This window comes from Monomorium pharaonis, chromosome 2, assembly GCF_013373865.1.
Source record: "Monomorium pharaonis isolate MP-MQ-018 chromosome 2, ASM1337386v2, whole genome shotgun sequence".
NCBI lineage: Eukaryota > Metazoa > Arthropoda > Insecta > Hymenoptera > Formicidae > Monomorium > Monomorium pharaonis.
Window position 1 is genome coordinate 23610167 of NC_050468.1, and position 25246 is coordinate 23635412.

A 25246-nucleotide genomic window follows, 5' to 3' on the forward strand; every position below is an offset into this window, starting at 1 on the left:
ATTATCAATATAATCATTAATAGCATTGAGAAAATACATTATATCGCTGTAGGGGAGTTGCCAAGTGCATAGTACTTAAATTAAGTTTTTTAAAATTATATTTCTCATTTTATACTGATATGTACGCAAATGAATGTTGAAAATTGTATTTTGATGTTTTATGTATATATTTTGATAACATTTAATCTTTTATTAATAATAAATTTATTTATTATGTCTTTTAGCAATGTACTGCAAACTAAAACGCACAACTAAATCGCATCTGATTGCTTTCGTTCCTTTTAAATTGTATAAAAATATTGAATTTGTGAATTGAAATAATTAAGAATAAAAAAAAAATCATTAACTAATACTTATTTTATTGCTAATTTATCAATAAAGAATCAAACATTTAATAATTAATAATTTAATAACTATAATACATAATGATAATAATAAATTAAAGTAAGGAAACTTTGAAAATAAATCAGTTTGTGCGATGGTTTTTCTGTCTTTAAACATATTTTTTGTACTTAAAAATCGAACCGACCGTATCGTGATGTTCACATGCAACGTAATTAAGTTTTTCTATCGCGAATCATTAATTGACCTCGTGCTTGTTCAAAAGTACGGGTAGTAGTTAGCCGTAAGCTAAGTTAAGCCGTAATGAATGTTAATGAAAAAATTCGTTTGACGCGATGTCCATCATTGCTAGTTCGTTATAGTGTGATTATAGATGTGAGAACGACGCTACTTCCGGCCGTATTATCTTAAGACCAAATGAGGGAAATCGATCTCTCCCTCCGTCAAATTGATGAACCCGACCTACGTGTGTGACGGATGATGATGGAGGACGAGCTGAAACTGTTGCCGCTACTTCGAAGTCATCCAAAGAGCGATACATTATAACGGCACAAGTGTGAAGGCTGAAACGAGTTCCTTGAAAGTTTCGAACGTCGAACATGATGATGCCGTCCGTTTACTCAATGCACGAAAGATGGACTTGAAAAAAATCGTAAGAAAAAACGTTACATTACATATTCATAAATGGTGTGCATGGTCTTCTGAAAATCTATTTCATTAGGATGTTTATTATTTATCTGAAAGTAAAAGTCCGTATATACATTAATATTAATTTAATTAACTTAATATTCAAGAACTGCATACAATATATATTTTATTAGATAATGCATACAATATATATTTTATTAGATAAATACATTAAAATAAAAAGTTAAACTAAAAATAAAAAATTACATTAATAAAATTTTACAATTATCTCCAAGTTTTTATCTTAATTCTATCAACATTTAATGAAACATAAAGAGTAATAAACGGAAAGTAGTTCAAAATTAAATAACTAATAATATAAGTAATTGAGAAAATAAAGTAAATTAATTTGCACTATTCTGCAGATGAAAATCCAATCATTTTTGCGAACAAGCAATGTAGAAACAAAAAAGTAGAGATTAATAATGAAAAGGATAAATTTTTAAAAAAACTTTTCAGAAACAGCAAGTGCCGAATTATTTATTTTCTTTATCTCATTCTTTTTATCAGATCTTTATTATATCAATTTTTTAAATAAAAATTTATTATTTCTGGGATATAGAGAAAATAAAAGTGGACTCTTACATAAGCCTATATGATTTTTGATAATGCTTCGTGATTCTTAAACAATATCTGTGCCGAAATACTTCGGACAACAGGATAACAGAGTGTCACGTGTACAAACACGATAACTATCTCTAGTATTTTATTTTATTTAAAGATTTAATTAGTCAACTTACAGTACCGACCAAAATTATATCACCTTTAGTTTTTTTTAAGCATAACTTGTTTTAAAGTACACGGATCTTTACCATATCATAATATGTTTTGATGGCAAGTATATCTTACTGAAGAAATAACTTTTCATCAATTTATTTGAAATAATAAACTTTGGTCGCATCGTAACATTAACAAGTGCATACAAATGCTTTAAAAATAAACAACAAATCCATAATTTATATTGTACAACTCTAGTACTTTGTAGCAAAACCTTGGCATCGATTACAGTTTGGCAGCGTGACACGAAAAACAGAGATAGCAAAAATGTGCGATTTTCAAAAAATTAATCAAAAATTTTAAAATCATGGTATATTTTGTCAAATCTTATTACACTTCATGCACAAGATGCATATGCTGCTAGATGTCTACTATAAAATTTTTAGCGTATTTGATGCACCTTGACAAAAGTTATACTTAAAAAAATCTGGTTACACTTAAAAAAAGGTGATATAATTCTGGCCGGTATCTATAGTCAACTAACCCTATCTCTCCTATATTTTATAGCAACTTAACAGACAGTAATGATTAGATTAAGAAGATCGAGAAAATTCTTTTTTCTTATACCATCAGATCTAGTCAGAAAAATACATTTAACAAATTTAGAAACGTGATTAATCATCTAAATTTTACTCGACAAAAATGTCAAAATAATGCCGGGATAATTACACGAACAGCTTTTCGAAAGGTTTAGTTGGATGAAAAGTTACTATCTCTCTTTAATAGAACGAATCTATAATTAAAAAATTTTTGAAAATTTGAACAAATTGGCTACAACTTCTCGATCATTTATTAATTTCGATAGTTAATTTTTTAAGAAGATAACTGAAAAACTGCTTTATTTCATATCTCTTCTATTCCATATCTCCAGAAAATAGTTTCGAATAAATTATGCCGATTGAATACTTAATTAGTATTTAAAGTTAATACTTTAAAAAATGAACATACATTTTCACGTTTTACATTTCACGTTTTTATTTTCTCCTCAAAAAGTTATAGGTATCTTAGATTACATTTTTTTGTTTTACATACATAAAACGTTTTTCTTCCTTTTTTAGATTTATAAAATTTTTAAATCCATCCGTCTTACAATTTACATGTACTCTCTTGAAGAGAACTTTCCATCGGTTAAAATTTTACAGAAAGGGACGATCACATATATTATACGCATTACCGGCTACATCGTAATTACATCTGCTGAGAGGTTCTTGGGAAAATGCATAACGGTGGAAATTGTATGATAAATCTACGATGTAGAAAATAACGGGGACTGTAGATGATCCTGAGAGAATCCGAGACCCGAATTCGAACGATCCGACTGCGCATCTCTATCGAGCTTGCTCGCGGCAGAAGAAACGGCGGCGCGCAGGCTTCGGCTCACCGTTGTTTGCCCGCATGTGAATAAAAATCTCATCGATCATCGCCGGTGAAACACGCGGCACGGCAAACAGACATTTGCACAACACGCGCGTGCCGGCCGCGTGTGGAGCAACGCTTGCTCGTTCGGAACGGGGCACGTGGTCCCGCCATCGCTAAATCCATTAGCACACGCGGAGAGAACGTTTTCCAGGCTGGTTATCGGGCAAATATTGTTCTGCGCTCGGTTACCGTTTTACCCACACACACACGCCACTTCTGCTGACACTGTTTCGTACTACATCATATGCTATCACGTCTGTCAGGGGTTCCCAAAGGAACGTCTCATAATAGAGAGTAGCTTAATCCTTAGTAAACATAATCCATCTTTCATACACACAATAAAAACATCATTTTTATATACTTTGTGCCGCTCCTTTATGTCTGATAGAGTTCTTAAACTTTAATTTAACTATTATTTATGTACATATCGTTTATTTGCAACAACGACATAACTATAAAAAAAAAAACAAGTTTTTTTCAAAAAATGAGTTTTGAATCATTAAAAAATCATGAAAATAATATTATGTATTAACTCTTTATTCACAGTGCACTAAATTCTATTATATTTGTCTATTATAAAAATAAATCTGATGAAAGCAACTTTTTTTGACATTTCTGAAAATGAAGCAAAATTTTCTTTTTTCATCTTTTTTTCAATTTTAGAAGATTAGTTACGTCATTCTTAGTATCAGTAATAAAAATTCTAAAGATCTGTTTTTCTTTTGCATATAACTCAAAATATCAATTTTTACTACACGTAAGTTTATTCCGAAGTCAATTTTCATTACTTTTACAAATATTAAATATAATTGAGTGACTCCTATATATTCCAACATCTTAAGGCATTTATATGGTTGTGCATTTAAAAAAGAATTATAAATGCTATTAACTAATAATCGAAAATACTTCAAAGAGAAAAAAATGTGCACATGGAAAAAACGATTTTACCGAAATACAGATTTGAAAATTACGTGAAACCTTTAAAAAAAATTATTATATTGGCCATTTAAAAATATTTCAGAATGTCAAATATTTTGTAGCAATTTTGTCATACTTGACCATCTTAATTATTTTGATGGTTCTCAACATAAAATTATTTCCTGATTTATATATCTATAGTTAGATAAAATAAAATTATACTTCTCGTGCCAGACACAAATAATGTTTTAAATGAAGAATGTATTGAATGTTAAATGTACAAAATTATAACATATTAAAGTTTCAACTCCAACGTTAAGAAACCCTAGTGGCGCACTTCGATTCATTAATCCAAGAATTGAAGTTTAAAATATAACAATCTTGTTTGATTAGTAACAATTTAAGAATGATGTTAATGATATTTCGTAGATAAGATAACGTAAGCCTCCTCGAGAGTTTCACGAGAAATGTCAACTCACTCTTTACGTTTAAATATACGACACGTTTCAGAAATAGAAATGGAGATACGTTTGGCGCGAAGCACGTGCCATTCTTATCTGTCCTTGTAATATTCACTGGTTTATTATTACTCTCACTTGTGCGGTTTGGGAGCTGCTGCTTTAAATGCAACCGGGCGACGATGGTGACGACGCAATTTCAAAGTACCTGTCGTTTAGCGCTTCTCTCTTTGCACAAGGCTGTAACTTAAAAATCCGCGACCGCACAGCTGGGTAAGATATCGAGTTCCTCTTGGCGACCGGGATCTCGCGCTTTTTCTCGTCGCGCGCACAGATACGATTTCTTCGGATAGGATTATTCTCACCTTTCTAACCATTTCTCTAATTTATTTCCTGCACCTTCGCAAAAGTATCTGACCAGCGAGGAGATTAATCTGTGCGCGTATCGGCGAATCTTTTGCTAGGTAAAATATTCGCGCATTTACCTCTCACATTCTTCTACCGAATACCATGCGAAATTGATTTTGTTACATAAACAAATTATTGCTCTACATCTCAAAACTACTCTCTCAAAAAATAATACGAGAAATCGAATTAATAATTTAGTAAATACTATTAATATCTTAGCTTGGTTTGAACACTTTTACGCAAACTGGCGCATATATTTTACGATTGGAGATATAATTTTATATTATCTAAAATATGTTAAAAGGAAAAATATATACTTAGACTTACATAAGCTAAAACACTAAAATACTAAATCGCTTTTCTTAAATTCTAAATTACTGAGGATTTTATCCGGGCTGCCTCTGACAACTTACTCCGAGGGATGATGCGTGGAAGGCAGAACGGTGCCTTGTTTGCACTTGATAAACGAGCGAACGTTTTCTTCCGCGGTATATCGACGATGTTTGCTCGCCGTTTAATGCCGACGACAACCTGACTCAAATATTTAGCACGTACAAGACGAACAACAAGACTGCCTGCTTGCCATGTCCGAGCTTTCGTCCTTCCCCCTATCCCCCTTCTCCTCTCTTTCTCTCCCTCTTCATGAAACCCGTAACGACGCATGTTCTTCGCTAATGTAAAAAAATGTGGACGCCAAGTAGACCAGCGTGCATACTGAATTACCGAGGAACGACAGTCGTGTAATGTTAACATAATCCATCATACATTTTTATTTTATATTTATTTTGTTTCTACGAGAAGAGAGAATTTCGTCTTAGAATTTATCTTGAAATTCATGGTAATTACAGGATATGGATTTTGAAAAATTTTACTGTAATTTTGAAAGTAAAATTTAACCAAATTTTATTAAAATTTTGCTAAATTTAAAAATGTAAAATTTTTCATAGTTTATGTTGTTTTACAACCAGCAGAATTTTAAGGGTAAATTGTACTTGAGTTTGTTATTTTGGCTTTACTTTTCTATAAATTTTACTATGTGCGCATCTGTGTATAGATTTGTTATTCGATAATATTCAATAAAATGGCGTCAATATTGCAGGTACCATAACGTGCCCCATTTTTCAATATACCAAATTTAGTAACGAGCACCTAATAATTAGTAAATTACACAAAAGAAGAACAAAGTATATGAAAAATTATTCTCTACATCGTATCTCGTTAGTTTCCGCTTGGCTTTCGAGGCGGAATTGCAATTCTCAAAGTGCGCAACGAAGCACAGCGCGCGTGCAATCTCTTCATTTCCTCTCTCGCAAAAAAAAAAAAAAAAAAGACTGGCGAGTGATAGAAAGGGAGCGGCTGCTTCGGTTAGCTTCTCTGATCGTTCTCCAATCAATAGATCGAGCTTTAATTACTTCTCTAAGACCGTTATGGGATTCCAGTTGCGCGGCAAAAGAGAGATAGGGGAGCGTTATACTCTCCAGGAAGGAAAGTCACGCATTGTACCGCGAGATTCGTATCGGGTGTTCCCTACCACCCCGAGTCCAATTACCGACATATCGCGCAAATTGTCTGTAATCTTGGTAACGCGTGCTTTTCTGGAAATAACATGCCGACAGTGCTCGCAACGAGCGCATCCGTTGCGCTCCTGCGCGGTTTTTCTTCGCGTTTTTTTTTTCTGACGATGAAGAAACGAGTCATCGTGGCCAATAATTACTGTTCGCTACGACGCGAGCATTAATGTAATCGAAATTTAATCATACATGGATGAATAGGATGCAAGAAGGAATGGACAGGTAATGAGAGAGATACTACAAATGATCAGACTTGTCCTAAGTAAACCGAAGCGTGTACGTAATACGTTAACGATGATGCATACGATATAGATAGGCTTGTAACAAAGTTGCGCTATCCTTTGCCGCGTACAGCTTGTTTCATTAACCGGAATATGCACGTCAACATTGATGGATTCGCGAACGTAAGAGGAGAAAGATGAGCCATTAATTCTACGCTTCGATAATTCATGCAGTATGGAATTGAACTCCGAAAATCACCTCTCTCCTTTTTCTGTCGCGATTTTCCGCGAAACGAGATTATGACGCAAATATTGATTTCTCAACTTTAAGATTTACCTTGAATCTTCCCCCCCCCCCCCCAGAACAAAACTCAAATTCATTCTCTGCAAATGGCGTTTCTTCCATTTCATTGCGTTTAAATTCTACATTTATTTAACTGTAGTCACGAGGATTTTAACAACCTTGTTGATCAGTAAATAATCGTTGTTGTAAGATACGTCGCGATATCTGTGAACCTACGTGAAGTAAAAGCGGCGCTGCGCCCGAGGTAAAATCGAGGATTTCATAAATATATTATCGAGTTTCGCGGTCAAGTCGGGACGCAATTTTCGATACCCTACCATCCAGCTGTGTTCTTAAAGGGAAGAGCCGGGACTCGTTCAAGGCGAGCCACATGCCGCTGCAATTAACGGCCCGATATTTCATTCTTGAAAACAAGGCGAAACAGCCAATATTATTGCATCATGATTTCGACGTGGTGGTAATGTAAGAATACATTAAATCTCGGAAAGTGGTGCAACGAGCGTGAGCGCGCGAATTACTGTCCTGGATAACGGCGCGCTTTTCAACAAGTGCCACGTACGAATTTCGCGAAACCACGTGATAAATAATTATTAGAGATGAGATCGAGTTCCATATGTATTTGAAAGTTTAATTTAAATCCAATAATCAAGTTGTATTTTGTAAGACTCGAGTAATACTTAAGAGAAATGAAATATTTTATACATTGTATTTATCAAAGTAATTGATATCGATTAGTTATTTTTGAATTTTACAATAAGTACCCATGAAATGTACTTATAAGTTGTTTCTATCATAAAGAATCGAATTTTTTACAGGCAGTATTTAAACTCTAGAAATAAAATTGTTAGTAAATAAATTTCTCTCAATAGAAATAAAATTTTTAATAATGTACATTGAAAAGAAATTCATAAAGAATTTGAATATATTTGATTGTATTCGAGGTACTCGTAAAGAATTTAAAGTTACATAAAAAGAAGTTTTGCTGAAATAAAATCTAAAAATATAAATAGGTACAGATTCAAAAATGATTTTGTTAGATCATAAAATATTTATGTAAGACACTCAAGCTGATTGCCATGTCAACATTCTTGACAAAATTAAAAACATTATTATATCATTGAACATAGTACACAATTTTGATGGTGTAACAAAATTATATTCAGATTTGTACTTGGCTATTATAATTTTTTAACTTTTATATATTTCAGCCTTATCTTTTCGTGTGTGCAATCAAATTTAAACCTATGTATTTGTAAAAAATACTTAATCTCATTGCTAAGTAAGTAAACATATTATTTGTCGCAGTGATGACATTTAAATGGTTTTCTACTACTTAATTAATGAACGATACATCGTCGAGATGCGTCGCTATCGTGCTCTGTCAGCATCTCGCTACATTTATTGTCGACCTGTTAATTAATTTTCTCGCTTTCCTTCCGAAAAAGCTCGTAACGCACATTGCAAAGTGCTCTCGACTTATTTGGCTATCTGAGAGTAAATAATCGCGCTGCTTCGTTTGCTTTTAATATGTTCTGTGAAATGAAAATCATTTATATCTATACAGAGAAAGAGAGAGAGAGAGAGAGAGAGAGAGAGAGAGAGAGAGAGAGAGAGAGAGAGAGAGAGAGAGAGAGAGAACGCTAAATATCAAGGATTACCCAAGAGCGTGCAACTATCTATTTACATTAATTGTGCAATGCATAGACGTAATTAACAGAGTAATCAATCGGCGCGCAACATCAAGACACCCGACTCTTTAAACGCCGCAAATCCATCCCGGGGAATTAGCACGCGAAAAAAAGTCGGCATCAGCCGAACAACTTCATTCGATATATCCCTCGCATATAACATTACGTCGTACGTACAGAGTGCTAGGCCATATTCCGTTTCTGCTGTTTCATTGCAAAACCGGACACTGTATATTTCGTTATGCAATACCGCGCATTGTGTAAAACGTATAGATCAATTCCTTAATGATCATTTGTGAGAGAAACGATATAATTATTGAGTTTTATTAACAAGTTCAGAGGCGTGCTTAGCTATAACATTTAAGAGCCGCCGCATACACTTTCCGTAGCCGTAACTCTAAGACTTACCGTAAGAATTAAATAAAAAATTATAAAAAAATGTAAGATTACTGTTTTCAAATTCTCAGCTTTGATTGGCTAATTCTTTTATGTTTTACGGTTACAATTGCGGAAAGTGTGTGCGGCGGTCCTAATACGTATAGCTTATTATATTATGAGAGTATATTTAATATATTTATATTTGAATATTTTTATGTTCATATAAATGGTTGTATATGTACACTTCGGGAGCAACAAAATTATTTTTGCACGCGGACGGCAAATTTCTTTTGCACTCCTCTGAACAATTAAGTTAATGTTACGTTAAAAATTTTCTCTTAAAAATTTTGAAATTAAAATTAAATATGAAAAAATATTGAAAATATTGAAGTATTAAAAATTATTATATTTTTCAAGTTAATAAGATAACGCTTTTTTATATTTGTAGAAATACCATCTATTAATGTAATATAATCTATATGAAATATATAGATATTATTATTTAAACTTATATTCACTTAGTCACTGTCTTAGGTTGTGATAATCTGAAATATAATGGTAAACAAAATATATATAAAAGAACAAAAGCCTTAATCTTATATCTTAACCTTATATCTTGAAGTTAATTTTTTTTAAACGTGATTATCATTTCTTTTTCATCCTATAATTTATAACATAAAAGTTGCAATTAACCTTTTTATTGTGTAATTAACTCTCTAATTTGGATTTTTAGTAAAAGTGACCATGAAACAAACACTTCAAATTGAAAGATGTGCGATTCAAAAAGATATTGCACGTTCTCAATATCGAAAATCGCATAATCATTACGAACTGGTAGAACAAGTCGCTAGAGAGTAAGTATTATTATATCAATAAAATGTCAATAAGATTACAACCGACTAAGCAAATACAGAGATTGAGACAGATTGAGCTGTCTATAATCGAGATTTCTTTTTACAGTTACAAAAAACCTTTCGATAAATGTACAAGATTTGGCAAACCGCCAAAGAATCAAGGATCAAAATCTCGGGTTAAAAGAATTTTGACATGGATTAATCACGAACCGGTTACCTTAGTCGATCGTCGACAAGCGGATTTTATACAGCGTACTAGATCGTTTATCGGACAAGTCAAGTAATATTAGTTGAAGTAGTAATTGTTAAATTTATATAATTTATAATAGCACGAGAGATAACGAAAATCTCATCGCTCTTTTGTGTAACAAATCTCTCGTCACGTGAACAAATGGTTAAAAATGTTTTAATCGTTATAGAGTTTAAATAAAATATTTTGAATTTTTACTAAATTTTACACTTGTCTTACTTTCTTACGTTTTATTAATATAAATATTTTTATTTTTAATGTATAAATTTAATTTTTTATAGCTTATAAAATATAACTTAAAATTAAAAAAAATTTAATTACTGCAAGATATTACAAAATATCTTTTAGATGTCTAAAAATGTCTTTTTGTCTAAGATATATAAAATTTTTGATGTTTGTTTTGTATAATACAAATTTAATTAACGATAAAAATGGCAAATTACTTTACATACAGAATAATAAATTTGTTAATTCAAGGGACCCAGAAACGTCGCGTCTTTATGCAAATGTTGTACATGGTACAAAGAGTGTCAAAGATGAATTCAATGTATCAGATGTTTTACATGATTTTTATTTAAATGAGCAAATGGTTTTCTGGTGGCAATGTCTACAAGATTTAAATAATTTCCGTCAAAAACTCAAAAAGCGCGTCCCGGAAGTGCCGTTTATGGACATAGAGGATGAATTTTCTTGTCTGGACAAAGTACGTCTATTTATTAATATAAATATATCATAAGAATATATGTATATAGATGTATATATGTATATAGATTAATATTATTTTATGCATTTATTACAAGTAAAAATATATATTAATTTAGAAATATGTAAATTATTAATAAAATTAACGGAAATTATACAAGAATCAAAATCATATTTTATAATTATTTTTAAAATGCTAAAATTGTATAAAATGCAGAAATATGTTGAAGTTTTGCCGGAAGAGAAGATTTTTCTAACTTTTGAGAAATATCGTATATATCCAAACAAGAAGTTTCTCATACCATTGATGAATACGTTGCAGTTACGCAAAGATGGAAATATTAATTACAAGGAATTGCTAAATCTCTTGAATTGGAAGTGTAGTTTGCCCGTTCTACCAGTGATAAAACGTGAATAAATTACAAATAATTAATAATTATTGTGATTTCTTTAAGATTTTTTCAAACTGATTAACTAAAAAAATAACAAATAATAAATCTTTGTGTGATAATAATTTTAACGAAAAATTTTTGATGCAGCTAATGCAATTTAATTTTTAGTGACATAATAACATTAAAGAATATTATTTTAGAAGCACCATTGACGAGACCAAAATGTATTATATATAATGGCAACATAGAAAATGTTCAAACAACCGATAGCACAAGTAGGACCTTTTTTTAATATCTTTAGATTATAACACTTAATGCACATGTTGAAACATTGTTCTGCGGATTTCTTTTCTTTGAAAGATCTTGTAATTATAATATCTTGTAGTTATAATTAATACATTTTAAAAATACATAATTATATACAAATATGTTTTAAAAATATTAAAATACATGTAAAAGTCCACTAATTAGGTTTATATACTTATTAAAGTATATGTAGTATATTTTTATATATCTATTTATTAAAGTAGTGAAAATTAACACAAACACAAATGATCTACGATATGTAGTAAGTTTGAAAAACCAACATATGCATTAAGTGTTAATATTCCTTTCAAAGTGAATAGCAAATATTTAGAGTATGAACTTTAAGAAATATTATAGAAGTACGTGCGGCAGGACTTCCATCTGAAAGATCAGATTTCCTGATTACAACGTTACCGTGCGCCGGTTTATATCCAGATAAGGAGAACTTAGGTGATCAAACCTCTGTTCATTACTTGATCTCGCCCAGCATATTCACGAGATATGGCTTGACACATACAGATTTTTTCAAGGTCCATCACTCAATCTCATATTAAGTTACTTCATATATTATATGGCTATTTAATTATTAATTCGATATGAATACAAAATCCGAGCATATAATTTCCTCACTAAAAAAATTCATCAATATTCTTGATTATGATTCAGTGATTAATTAATAATGATATAATTATAAATTTATACCGATACGGTATTTTATTATATTATTTTCCATATTATTATACACAAATCTGTTACCATCATAAAAATATCAATTTATGTTATTCTATAAATCTGTTATATAGATTCGCGACAAGGAAGAAATACGAAGTATATTCGAGAACATCGGTTTCGAATTTCCAGAGGATAGTTTCGATGCGCTTTGGCAGAAAGGAATGCAGAAGGACTGTACTGATGGTGTATGCATAGAAACATTTCGAGAGCTACTCGCCGCGTCAGGATTCGTGATAAAAAAAATTACATGCAGCTAGATATATATCTAGTCTTGGTCTTAAAAGCTCTGTAGAAACCTTAGAAAAAAATGTAAATTATGCATCTTGTACGTAATAACCACCAATTACTTAACATATTTTAAAAACATTACTTTTATTCAGTAATTATATTAAAATAATATATAATAATTAGTTTAGGTTTATCAGTTAAATTTATGTGTACCTTAAATATGTACAACACATTTATCTAATACATCTAAAGTATATATATACACTTATTACATAATTATTATTTACCGTGTAGAGTAATCTATTGAATTCGAGAATTTCACTTTCTTCTCTAATGGTTCATCTTCATTGTTCTTTTTATGGTATGGCTTTCTGTGTCTGTTCATGGTATCAAACTTTGCTCGCATTTTTTTCCATTGAACAGTCATTTGTTCATCAGATACATCAACTTCTTTCACTTCTTCTTTTGTCCGTTTAGCATTTTCCTTCGTTTCCATTAACTTCTCTATAGCTGGATTCATCCCTTGAAAGCTTAATCTGCCGTCAATGAGTTTCTCGCAGAAAACGTAACTTGGTTCCATAAAAAAATTTCCACTTAAACATAAAACAGAAGCAACTGATAGCGACAAGATTTATTGAAGTAAAATATGTAAATTTTGACAATGGATATATATATATATATATACTTCAATGTATAGCATTCAAAAATTTATTAATCCCAGAGTGTGGAACAAATTTTCACTCAAGTACTAATTTAAGTGTAATACAATTTTTAGTATCAAAATTTTCATAGCTTAAATTGACGTATCATAAGATTTTGTTACATTGAAACAATATTAATTCAGTAATTCTAATACTTTGCAACATAGAAAGTATAAAAATGTATTAAAAATCTTAATTCTATAGTTAAATTTGTATCCAAAGTAATATCAATATAAAAAAATATAAAAGCATTCCAGCATTAATTTATATCAAGATTAAATGTTTACATGTGAAAAATATGAATAATACATGTATGTGATGCAAAATAAGTGCAAACTATCTTTTACATGTCATCTGTATAAACAATATTCAATGAATCATAGATAATTCAGGACGTAGATAATAGGAAATATTTACGATGCTTTCTTCATGCGTGATGTAAGCTCACTACCAAAGTATTCCTCTCCTTCTTCCTGAAACTGCTCTTTCTCCACTTTGTCTTTCGTACGCTTCATAAACTGCAAAAATATAAGTCCACACACATAATTATCGCACAACAATAATCTACAATTTTTTTCTAACTCACCTTCATATCCAGTATACTCTTTGACAGCGTTATTCTCTTCGAATTCATGTTTATTGCAATTATTAATGTCAAATGTGAGAAACTAAGCAAAATATCTCCTAAGAGATGGTCAAAATGCAAAAAAACTTTTCGTTCAACAGTCAAAATTTTAAAGAATTGGAGAACTTTTACACACGCGTGTCAATACCGTGGATCCGTAAACAAAGCGAGCCATAACCTAATATTTTTCCATATGACGGCCTTCGTAGTATCATCGTTATTTGTAACAGCTTGTGTAGAACTCTTTATTATCGACTTCCACTCATTTTATCCCACTCGATCGGTCTCGCGCATTTTTATACATATATCGGCAAGAGAGGGCGCGGGCGGAAGTTACCGACCGCGCCCGGGTTCTCGATCATTGCCATTGCGCAACCCGCCGCGGGATGCGGGTGCGGCGCGCGTCGGTCGCGCGAGCGCAATCTTTTCGTATCGCACGACTCTTCATCCGTCATCCGTGGGCTCGCGCGACATGTAGAGTTGCTAGAGGTATGCAACGACCGTTCTGGCACACCGCGTCGGAGAATGACCTAGCAGCGAGGTCGAGGAAGCGAGGGACGGATCATCGTGGAAGGTAGAGGAGATATCGGAGGCAGCTTGATCGCCCGTACCGAGGTATATACCCGTGGCCGCATGCTCGCGAGCGTGAACTCGCGCGCGCGCGAGATCAATAACAACACCGTTATTCCAACGGCATTTTTCAAACGATGTTTTCTTCTCGATTCTCCGGAATTCCGTGCTAAATGAGAGACCTTCGTTAATATCCACGATAACCTTACGCTCGATCCAGTGCGAGCCCGATTTCACTCTGATTATGTGCGTGGCTCGCACTGGCCGTGTCGTAAAGGAGAGGCTGAAGAAGTTGGGCGACATCTTAGGGATCGCCGACTTTAATAGCATAGAATTATTTTTATGGCTCGTTTTTATAAGCGTATTTTTCAAGCGTTGTCTTTGCCACGTATTAGGTTTTCAATTTCTGATATCGTGTAATGTGTTTACACTCTTAACTTTTTCTCAGGTATAAATTATAACCTTATAGCCTTTTTTCCTTTTTTTTTGCTAATACTGTTGAATTATACTTGTATCGAGATTGTATGTTAGGTATCAGATTAGTAACAAAAATAATTCTTTTTTTTATTGACATTGGTATATGTATTATATGCATATCACAAATTGGAATTAGTTCCGTATAGTCATATGAATTGCACAAATAAAAACATATTTTTTAATATAAACAAATTACAATTATTATTATTTATGTTTGACAGATACAGCATCATATACAAAGATGTCGAAACGACCAGCAGACAGTGGGGACTCCAGTTCCCAACCACCTATAAAGAAAGTACAATTTGAGCCGATCTTAATTGGACCTATATCTACCCTGGAGGAAATGGACATGAAGGTTTTACAGTTCCAGAACAAGAAGCTGGCGCAGGTATAAAAATTTTTATGTTGTATACTCAACCTTTCAGAGTTGACAATGGGTTTGTAAAATTTTCTTTGAAATATATTTTGTTAGCCATAATTAGTCATGTTTAGTTTATATAATATTATATATAATTTAAAAAAAATAATATAAATACTTTCTGGAGATATTAAAGTATATGTAAGAATTATTTAATAATTTTAATATACTTATAAAAATAAAAATTAATAATAAATGAATGATTTATAATGTCTAATAAATATCTGAAGAAAGATGTTTATGTACTATTATGAAAAAAATATATATGTGACGTAGCTTGTCATCTTTAAGTTGTTTGTAAAAGAACAACTTTTTGTTCAATACACTAATAAAGAATATTCATACTAAAATAATATTTAAAAATAATATTATAAATTTATAATATTGTAGATTAATAAATTCATACATAAAAAAATTAAATTGATTTAAAAAACATTCAAATTGATTTTTCAGAAAATTTAGTTTATGTTATTGGAACAACTGAATTATATAAAAAATATAATTTATACAGGATCACAGTTGGGAATCTACTAAAATTACATTGCTATTATTTTTTAAGACTAGACCATTAAACACATAGTTTTTCTGCAAAATAATATTTAATTTTATTTTTATGTATGTAATTAATCTTATTTTTTTATCATTTATTACAAAATAACTTAGATTAATCTTCTTTTTGATTCATCTTACATTTCGTATCACCCTACATTTATTATAAGCATCCTATATAACTTAAAAATGTTAAGTATAAGAAATCATCTACTTTTACATATAAATTATAGTATTGTATATTTTTTTATTTTTATATATTTTCTCTCATGCATAATTTATTTATTTCAGAGATTGGAACAAAGGCATAGAATGGAAGCTGAATTGAGACAACGTATTGAACAATTAGAGAAACGTCAAATGCAAGATGATGCAGTACTTAATGTAGTTAATCGATATTGGAATCAACTCAACGAAGATATACGTGTACTACTGCAAAGATTTGATGCTGAAACTGCTGATGAATCAGAAAATAAAAGTACTTTTTTTTTTTTTAAATAAAATATAATGTAATAATATAATATTTTCCATAACAAAATATTTTTAACGAAATACTTTCTTAATTACAGACGAGAGCGAAGCCACAACATCGTTTCTTATGCAGTTATCTTCTTGGGATAAAGAAGAATTAGATGACAAATTAGCAAATCGTGTACAAGTGTCGAAACGAGCTGTGTCTAAAGTTGTACAAGCATTCGATCGTTTATCTCAAAGAAACGAGAAGATTACTCTTGCGCTTAAAGGAGAATTTGACGGTGGTAAGTTATATTGAGAATTCTTTTGAAGTTTTAAATTAAGCAATATATTTGAACAAATTGATATATACATATATATCTTATTTTTTGAAATAAAACGCAAAATTTTTTACAAAATCTCGAAATTTTATTTATTAGACATTATATTACTATTATACTTAAAAAATTGTACATTTAAAGATAAAGCAATTATAAATCTTATTATACAGAAGAGGTGCCAAACATTGACGAAGTTGTTCGGCGTGCTAATGCAGAAATACAAATGGAAAACAGAAATTTGCAAGCGATAAACATACAGCTGCATGAAAAATATCACACAATCTCATTAAAGGTAATTAATTTTTGTTTTATTAATATTTAATTTTCTATTCTATTATCAATATAACTAGAATTCATCATGAATCAGTTAAAGTAAAAAGAACAGATTTTTCATATATTTTTTAAAATAATTAATATGCAATGAAGAGAATGAGGACATATGCATATTTTGTCACTTTCTGTTGTAAAAAATAATAGATACAAGATTGTATAACTGTTTCTCGAGTCTAAAGCAGCCCTTATACTCTTGTAAGCGAAAAAATGATTTCCATCTTCCAATCTTTTACAACTTTTTATGTACTCTCAAAAATACATGAAGAGTTTTAGAGGAGCTTTTTAGGCCTAAGTATTGTTATAGATTTAGTTGCACTCGCTTTTTCTCACTACTATTATTACTACTAATTATTATTACAAAATTATTAGTTATAAAGTTTGACAATCAGAAATATTAATATTTTTATATTTTGGATATTTTGGGTAATATTTTTATATTTTGGTTTCTTAATAGATGTCAGAATTGCAAGATACAATAACAGGCAAAGATACGCTTGCAGCAGAATTGCGAAATCAGGTTGACGATTTACAGTACGAATTGAACAAAGTGCGCGCGAGAAATGATAAATTGGAACATCATCTTGGAGAAGCAATCGAAAAGTTGAAAGCTTTTCAGCAAATTCATGGTTCAGATGAGAAAGGCAGTAATAAACCAAATACTTTGGTTGCATCCAGTGTTTCTCAAACTAAGGTTAAATTTTGTTTTCTTATATAAAGCTGTATATTAAATTTTATAATATGTTTATTTTGCAATAATCTTTAATTTTAAATTATAATATATATAAAATGTATAAAGATATACTATATTTATAGGTTGAAGACTTACAAAGAGAACTTGAAGAAACGCGTGAATTAGCTAACAATAGACTGCAGGAATTAGATAAATTGCATCAGCAACATCGTGACACCTTAAAAGAAGTAGAAAAATTGAAAATGGATGTGAGTAAATTGTCATATTTCTTACATTTTATTTGCCACAATTTAAATAATTTTGCTATGTTATAAAATATTTGAATTTGGATATTCATGTTACAGATAAGACAACTTCCTGAATCAGTGATCGTGGAAACAACAGAATACAAATGTTTGCAATCGCAATTTTCTGTATTGTATAACGAGTCTATGCAATTAAAAACACAATTAGATGACGCTCGCCAACAATTGCAGTCGAGTAAGAATGCACATCTGCGCCATATTGAGATGATGGAGGTAAGATATATATTCGAAGACTCGTTACAAGTATGTAAATTAACGTTGTATTTTTATCACAATAATCTTTTTAGAGCGAAGAGTTAATGGCCCAAAAAAAGTTGCGTGGAGAGTGTATACAACTTGAAGATGTTTTAGCACAATTACGTAAAGAATATGAGATGCTTCGTATTGAATTTGAACAGAATTTAGCAGCTAATGAACAGACGGGTCCGATCAATCGAGAAATGCGGCATCTTATTACCTCTCTTCAAAACCATAATCAACAATTAAAAGGGGAAGTGCATCGGTACAAACGAAAATACAAAGAAACTTCTACTGAAATACCTCGAGTATGTACATAAACATATAAATAAGTTTTAACGATTTTTTTTTTAAACAGTAACTTTTTATACACAATTACATCTTGATTTAAACAATATGTGTTTGTTTAAATTATTCTCTTGAAATGAAGCGCGATTTATCTCATATTCTTTTACTCGTTCACAATTCTACATTTGATATCACTTTTTAGTAGTTGGAATATTGTATCATATTTTTCGTATTTTTAATTTTTTTAATTCTTTATATTTTTAATCAATTGTTTTATAAATTGATATATTTTAATTAATGATAATAAAAATAGATAATATGGTTATTTTTATCAAATTTTTTCAGTTAAAAAAAGAAGTAGAGGAATTGACAACCAAGTTAGGGCAACAAACGTCGCAAGAAAATAAAGAAGGAAATAATTCAGATGGCAGTGGAAAAGAAGAAGATGCCTCAAATTCCTTGCCTGGTTCTACACAGGTATAATGATATAAAAAATATATTTAATGATATATATAGTGAGTAAATACATAGTGAATAAATAAATATTTCTTACACAAATATAATTTTTTTACGCGTTTTATTTATACATGTGTATGTTCTACATGTTTTGAAAAAAAGAAGTTTATTTTACAAAAGTTAATAAATTGAATTATTGTTTAATTATGAAAATAAGATTTTGTTTTTTTGTTTATTGTTTTTACATTGTACATTGTTTTGACATACAGATAAAAGAAGAAAGCGGTGTTTCAATAAAAAGGGAATCTGGTGCTGATGAAGAAGTTGAAACTATTGAGGTTGGAGAAGGAGAAGGCAATAAAAACACGCCAGATTCATTAACATTAACTTCACCGACTCTAAAAAAGGAAAAAGATATAAAACGTGAGAAAGATATAAAGAAAGAATCTGTGAAAACTGAACATCGGGATCCTGCACATCGCACTAAAGACGCAAAAATAGCGGAATCGGAGCTTGTTAGGGATTTGAAGGCACAACTTAAGTATGTTTATGAAAATATCCAGCGATTTATAAAATACTAATATTTTTATTATAACGATATATATAGTTCCAAAAAGTAAACAAGAACAAATATCTGATTACAGAAAAGCTGTTAATGAGATGAAAGAAATGAAGCTTTTATTAGATATGTATAAAGGTGTTGGAAAAGAACAACGAGACAAGGTACAATTAATGGCTGCAGAGCGTAAAACAAGAGCAGAATTAGAAGATTTACGACAGCAAGTCAAAAAGATTCAAGTATGTTATCTTACAATTACTGCAATTACTATATACGATATTTTAAAGTAAAATAGACCATGGATAATATAATTGATAAATTAATGGAATACGTGAAACACATTTACTTATATGCATGTGTATATATTCGATTTTATTTTAGTTAATAGTTAATAGTTTAATAATTATTTTAGTTTAAGAAAAGCAATTAGTTCCAGTAAAAGTTGAAATATTTTGCTGTTTAATATTAATATATATATATATATATAATAACTATTGATATCACACACACACACACACACAATGTGTAAATTGGTTCCATTTATCGATTTATATTGTCTTCGCGAAGATTATTTAAATAATAATGTAATATGAAAATTGCATTATGCTCTTACAGGAAAGTAAACGCGAAGAACGTAAAAAGTTAGCTGATGAAGATGCGCAAATAAAAATTAAGAAACTGGAAGAACAAGCATATACATTGCAACGCCAAGTCGCTTGTCAAAAACAGGTAGATCGCATTTACTCTTCTTACAACTCAATGTGCTAAAAAGATTAGAATCTTAATTAAATAGAAGTAAAATTCATTGGAAGATATCTAGATTGAAAATAATTTTATTTATATCAATTTATTATCATTATTCTTTTATATAATTAAAAGCTTTTTAGTATTAGGAAATAATACCAGATTCTGTTAATGTATGTGAATGGAAATGTAACGTTAAATAGAATTGTATTGGGCTGCAGGAAGAGGAAGCGCTTTTAAATGAAATGGAAGTGACCGGGCAAGCATTTGAAGACATGCAAGAGCAAAACTCTAGACTGATACAGCAACTGCGTGAGAAAGACGACGCGAATTTCAAGCTTATGACGGAGAGAATTAAAAGTAATCAATTGCACAAGCTCGCGAGGGAGGAGAAGGACGTGCTGAAAGAGCAAGTGTCTACATTAACGACGCAAGTAGAAGCGGCCAACGTAGTTGTACGAAAATTAGAAGAGAAGGAACGTCTTTTACAAAACTCTCTCGCCACGGTAGAAAAAGAATTAGCACTGAGACAGCAAGCAATGGAGATGCACAAACGGAAAGCAATAGAAAGCGCACAATCTGCAGCTGATCTCAAACTTCATCTTGGTAAGATTTCTTTGTCTATTATCATTACATTACCTAGAAAACTAAGCAAAGATATATGCTCAATAAAAATTAAGCAATTATTTTTAGTAAGAAACTGATATAGCTTTTAATGTTACAGAGAAGTATCATTCCCAAATGAAAGAAGCGCAACAGGTCGTAGCCGAGAAAACTAGTTCCTTGGAAGCTGAAGCATATAAAACTAAAAGATTACAGGTATAACGATTTAATCCTGCAGTTTTTTTTCTAGATCTTATGATACAGATATATTTCTATTTACGACGGAGTTACGTTCCGAAACTTCGTAAATCAAATTGATCGTAGTTAATTGGCAAAGTGCTAAAAGATGCAAGTAAATAAAATTCAGTTCTGGAGAAATTTAGACCAAGCACATATTTTATATCTCCAAATTCTGTTTAAGAATATAGACAATAAAAAATGTTTTAATGTGCGATTTGATCTATTTATATTTTTATTATTTCATTTTATATGAATGAAACATGCAAAATAATTATTTTATTACTAAAAACAATTATATATTGTTTTAAGATTATCATTTTAATATAACATTTGTTACTATAAAATTAACATTTAATTTAAATACACAGATTAACTCCAATAAATGATTAAAGAATAATACTATTTTTTCTTAAAAATACAACTTAATGTAACATTTAGTAGAGCAAAGTTACTAACACTGGCATTTTGTTTTTTAATAGAATATTTTTTAAACTGGCATTTTGTTTTTTTAATAAAATATTTTTTTAACATTAAAAAAATAAAACTAAGCATATAAATGTTAACTAAAAAGAAACTCTTCTATTAGGTAACAGCAATCTTTATAATACTGTTTTACATTTTATAATGATTAATTTTGCAAAAATGAATAACCAAAAATGAATGTCTGAGAAATTGAATTTAAAAATTAGTAGACTGCATTTTCCTTTTCTTTTAACACGAATCATTCGTACAAAATATTTACAAGTTGATATGAGACTTCTTAGAAGTCGCGTTTTGATGTAAAATATTTTTTGCCGATTATACAAATATCTTGTGCTTTTTCAAAACGCAACACATAGCATGACTATATATATAAAGATTAAATTAGGTTAGATTTGTTTTTAATATATTTCATACAGAAAAAAGCCATCAATATATTAACTATGAGTTTTATTTCTTTAATTATATATAATTTACTGTATTTTTATTTCTTATTTTTATAATGTATCGGTCGTAAATTTAAAAATACATAAGTTGAAGTAGTCATAAGTAAAAGAATATTTGTATCTTTTGAATACTAATAATAATACTCAATTATTGATTGAAATAAAATCTAATATGTAAATTGTATTATAGGAAGAGATAGCGCAACTCAGGCGTAAAGTCGAACGTATGAAGAAAATTGAGCTTGCTGAAACCCTGGATGAAGTAATGGCGGAGGAGCTACGGGAATACAAGGAAACTTTAACGTGTCCGTCTTGTAAGGTAAAGCGCAAGGATGCCGTGCTTACCAAGTGCTTCCATGTGTTCTGTTGGGACTGTCTGCGCACACGTTACGAAACGAGGCAGCGGAAATGTCCTAAGTGTAACTGCGCCTTCGGCGCCAACGATTATCATCGACTGTACTTGTCAACATGAAGAAGGTACTGACTTGTTAGAAAATACGCAGCGTGTTCCGCTGGGATTGTCCGCGCGCACGTTATGAAACGCAGCAGTGTAAATGTTCTAAATGCAATTGCGTCTTCGGCGCTAACGATTACCACCGACTGTCCACTTGTAGAAGGTGCTAATTCGTTGAAAAATACGCCGTGGTGTAGAGTAATGTTTTGTAATATGTTACGTGAACATTTCTCTTACCTTTTTTATATATTTTATTTATTACTCTGACTTTTTTTGTGGAACGACGATATGCAGAATGACTATTCTTGAATGCGATAATGAATCACGAATTTTGGTAAGTTCTTATTGAGACCATAGTACATGAAAGAAGAACATAAGTCAAAGAACTTTAGTAGAATCACAATCGAGAAAATTAAAGTCACTACATGATTTATTTATTTAATTATATTTTTTCATGCATTATATAGTTTATATATAAAGGCTACATTCTTCATTTGGTGCTAATGCTTGCGAGTATCATTTATCCTTGTTTAATATTTAATAACAAGAAATTTTGACAACAATGAAATGATTCTAAAAATATTACGAGCTTTAAGTGGAACGCATCCAACTAATGTGAGAATTCAATATTTAAAAATAAATAAGAGGGGGAGAGAGGGAGGAGAAAGGGGAAAGAGAGAAAAATGTTGAATTAGTAAGTCTATTTTTTTTATCTTTTTGCATATTTCATCTTTTTCTTTCAACGTAGAAGAGAAGAAAAGAAAACATGATTTATAGAAAGAGTTCAGCTGAAAAGAACAGACCAAATAAATAAATAAGCGAACAAATAAAGTATGTAGTGTAGTAAGGTGTGTAATGTAGAAAAGAAAGGTTAAGGAAAGAACTATTAAATTTTTAGTTAGTCAATACAGTTACATGAGCTACAAACTTTCAATTTTATTTATAATAAGATTTATTTAATTAATCTTTGATCTCGTTTTTAAAATAAGCTTGCAAAATTATTGTTACCATCTACACATAGTACAATCGATTGCCTAGATTATTACCTTTCTAAAATGAATTACTTTTCTCTGAACGACAATTTCTTATTTGAAATGTTTTATACGCGATAAAATGAAAGTTACTTATTAATAAAAGAGATAGAGTTTGTGGCTTCAAAAAAATTATTACTCGTTAATTTAGTAAAAACACTTTGAAATTATTAATCTAAATTACTGATAATGTTCAATTGTTATAATAACACATTATTTAGAGTGCGATCCACTTTAACACTGCTAATGCTTCGAAATATTTGATTGACAAATCAGCATAAAGAATTTCACTAATTGATTAATCAAAGAATGCTTCAAAGCATTTGTAGCATCAGATTGGCCATAGCCTGAAATTTAATTACTATTCAAAATTTTTGTGTAACTATAAATTTGCTGAACGTAATTCAGTCAGACTCGGTATGTTCTAGACTCTAGACGTTAAGCCTGCTTAGATCGTATAATTTAATTTCATTAAAATTTTTACTACCAAGGAAGTTTGAAAGTTTTAAAGAAGTGATTTAATCACACCTCACTTCCGGAAGTAAACTTTTTTTCATAGTTCTCAAAATCACTAATTGGCAATTCGTGTGATAATCACGCTGAGTTATTTATTTAATTAAAAGAATATGATTTAGAGCAAACACGGTCCAAATTCGCTTTGTCTATTGTTTATAATACGAGACAGGCAAACTGATTAATAACAGCGATGTCTTGTACGATAATTACTCGATATTATTCAATAAGAAACGAATTTTTTATGCTGATCGTGAAGATGTTTGTGAGGATTTTCATCGAAATTGCTAATCAATTAGAAAATAAAAATAAACGATTAAAAACAAAAAAGTGAAATAATCCAGCTTTAACACGCTGTTTTAGAATATCTTTAAAAAATGTATTTTATTTAAGAATTCTATATGTAAGCACTGATATATAAAGATATATAAAGCAAAAAGTAAATATTAGCAAATGTTATTTTGACACTAAAAAGACATTACTAAATTTACATAATTTATTCCATTTACAATTTATGCTCCCTAAATCGTTAAATATTTGATACTATTTTACTAACATTGTATTATAATATAAATAATTTTTAAATATTTTCACATGTATGAATGCTAATTATGAACGTGAGCATCCATATGTATGTATGTTTGTAAAAAAAAGAGATGTGTGAGTAACTTATTTCGATAAAGAAATGTATCAATGTGCAAAGCTGTGTTTTAATAGGACGTGTTTTGTAAACATCTTTATTTCTCGACTATTCAGAATCATTAAAAAAAAATTTTTTTTTTTTATATATAGAAAGTTTATCTATTTAAATACATAACAATATAATGTAGGTACATTTACAAAAATTTGACGTCGCTAAAAATAAGTTCTTATTTTTTATGATGTACTCGAGAAAAACATTTCCTAAATTTTATGTAAAGATTTTTTCTTATTAAATTTATTTCAAATCTAAATTTGCAAAGTTAACAAAAAATAGATTTATATTTTTTAAGGTACTTTATATTTAATATATGTATAAAGGATAAAAATCAACAAAAGTATTTTAAATAATTTTCTATATTTTGAGACATTATTTTGTATTTATGACACCTTTC

General features: G+C 30.2%; 3 protein-coding genes across 20 annotated transcripts in view; 2 read left to right on the forward strand and 1 right to left on the reverse strand.

Moving 5' to 3' along the window:
• The window catches only part of LOC105831051 (EF-hand domain-containing family member B), a 101410-nt gene extending 88515 nt beyond the window's left edge, over positions 1-12895 (forward strand). For 7 of the 16 annotated variants that reach the window (XM_036282941.1, XM_012670891.3, XM_036282937.1 and 4 more), the window contains 8 exons: positions 705-994; positions 9905-10025; positions 10132-10305; positions 10753-10978; positions 11195-11387; positions 11570-11644; positions 12033-12205; positions 12479-12895. In XM_036282941.1, the coding sequence (XP_036138834.1) occupies positions 9916-10025; positions 10132-10305; positions 10753-10978; positions 11195-11387; positions 11570-11644; positions 12033-12205; positions 12479-12664 (1137 nt within the window). In that variant the 5' untranslated portion in view covers positions 705-994; positions 9905-9915 and the 3' untranslated portion in view covers positions 12665-12895. Of the gene's footprint in view, positions 1-704; positions 995-2948; positions 4875-9904; positions 10026-10131; positions 10306-10752; positions 10979-11194; positions 11388-11569; positions 11645-12032; positions 12206-12478 lie in introns of all 16 variants that reach the window. The other 9 variants (XM_036282942.1, XM_012670893.3, XM_036282938.1 and 6 more) reach the window with 5 other exon arrangements.
• On the reverse strand, positions 12761-14136 carry LOC105831053 (M-phase phosphoprotein 6). Its single transcript, XM_028194589.2, has 3 exons — positions 13923-14136; positions 13754-13854; positions 12761-13228 (listed from the first exon to the last, which is right to left on the reverse strand). Exons 1-3 carry the CDS (start codon positions 13968-13970, stop codon positions 12919-12921), a joined length of 459 nt encoding a protein of 152 aa, XP_028050390.1. The 5' UTR covers positions 13971-14136; the 3' UTR covers positions 12761-12918.
• A 242-nt stretch (positions 14137-14378) lies between these two features.
• On the forward strand, positions 14379-24597 carry LOC105831054 (E3 ubiquitin-protein ligase Bre1). 3 transcript variants are annotated; one of them, XM_012670903.3, is made up of 16 exons: positions 14379-14576; positions 15230-15399; positions 16270-16456; positions 16548-16736; positions 16943-17064; positions 17560-17796; positions 17919-18044; positions 18141-18314; positions 18389-18646; positions 18972-19103; positions 19352-19623; positions 19727-19880; positions 20257-20370; positions 20589-20991; positions 21110-21204; positions 22345-22626. In XM_012670903.3, the coding sequence occupies exons 2-16, from the start codon at positions 15250-15252 to the stop codon at positions 22624-22626; spliced, it is 2895 nt and encodes a 964-aa protein (XP_012526357.1). In that variant the 5' UTR covers positions 14379-14576; positions 15230-15249. The 3 variants fall into 3 exon arrangements, with proteins under 3 accessions (XP_012526357.1, XP_012526359.1, XP_012526358.1); XM_012670905.3 differs by having other exon boundaries at positions 14380-14576; positions 20607-20991; XM_012670904.3 differs by lacking the exon at positions 14379-14576 and having other exon boundaries at positions 15250-15399; positions 22345-24597.
• Positions 24598-25246: the final 649 nt, after the last annotated feature.

Excerpts from the sequence above, each read along its gene's own strand:
- LOC105831053 (XM_028194589.2), bottom strand. The coding sequence starts at position 13,970 with ATGAATTCGAAGAGAATAACGCTGTCAAAGAGTATACTGGATATGAAG. Across the intron at positions 13,855-13,922 it reads AGAGTATACTGGATATGAAG|TTTATGAAGCGTACGAAAGA; the intron begins GTGAGTTAGAAA and ends ATATTTTTGCAG. Across the intron at positions 13,229-13,753 it reads TCACGCATGAAGAAAGCATC|TGGAAATTTTTTTATGGAAC; the intron begins GTAAATATTTCC and ends TTTATGTTTAAG.
- LOC105831054 (XM_012670903.3), top strand. The coding sequence starts at position 15,250 with ATGTCGAAACGACCAGCAGACAGTGGGGACTCCAGTTCCCAACCACCT. Across the intron at positions 17,797-17,918 it reads CCAGTGTTTCTCAAACTAAG|GTTGAAGACTTACAAAGAGA; the intron begins GTTAAATTTTGT and ends CTATATTTATAG. Across the intron at positions 18,315-18,388 it reads GCCATATTGAGATGATGGAG|AGCGAAGAGTTAATGGCCCA; the intron begins GTAAGATATATA and ends TAATCTTTTTAG.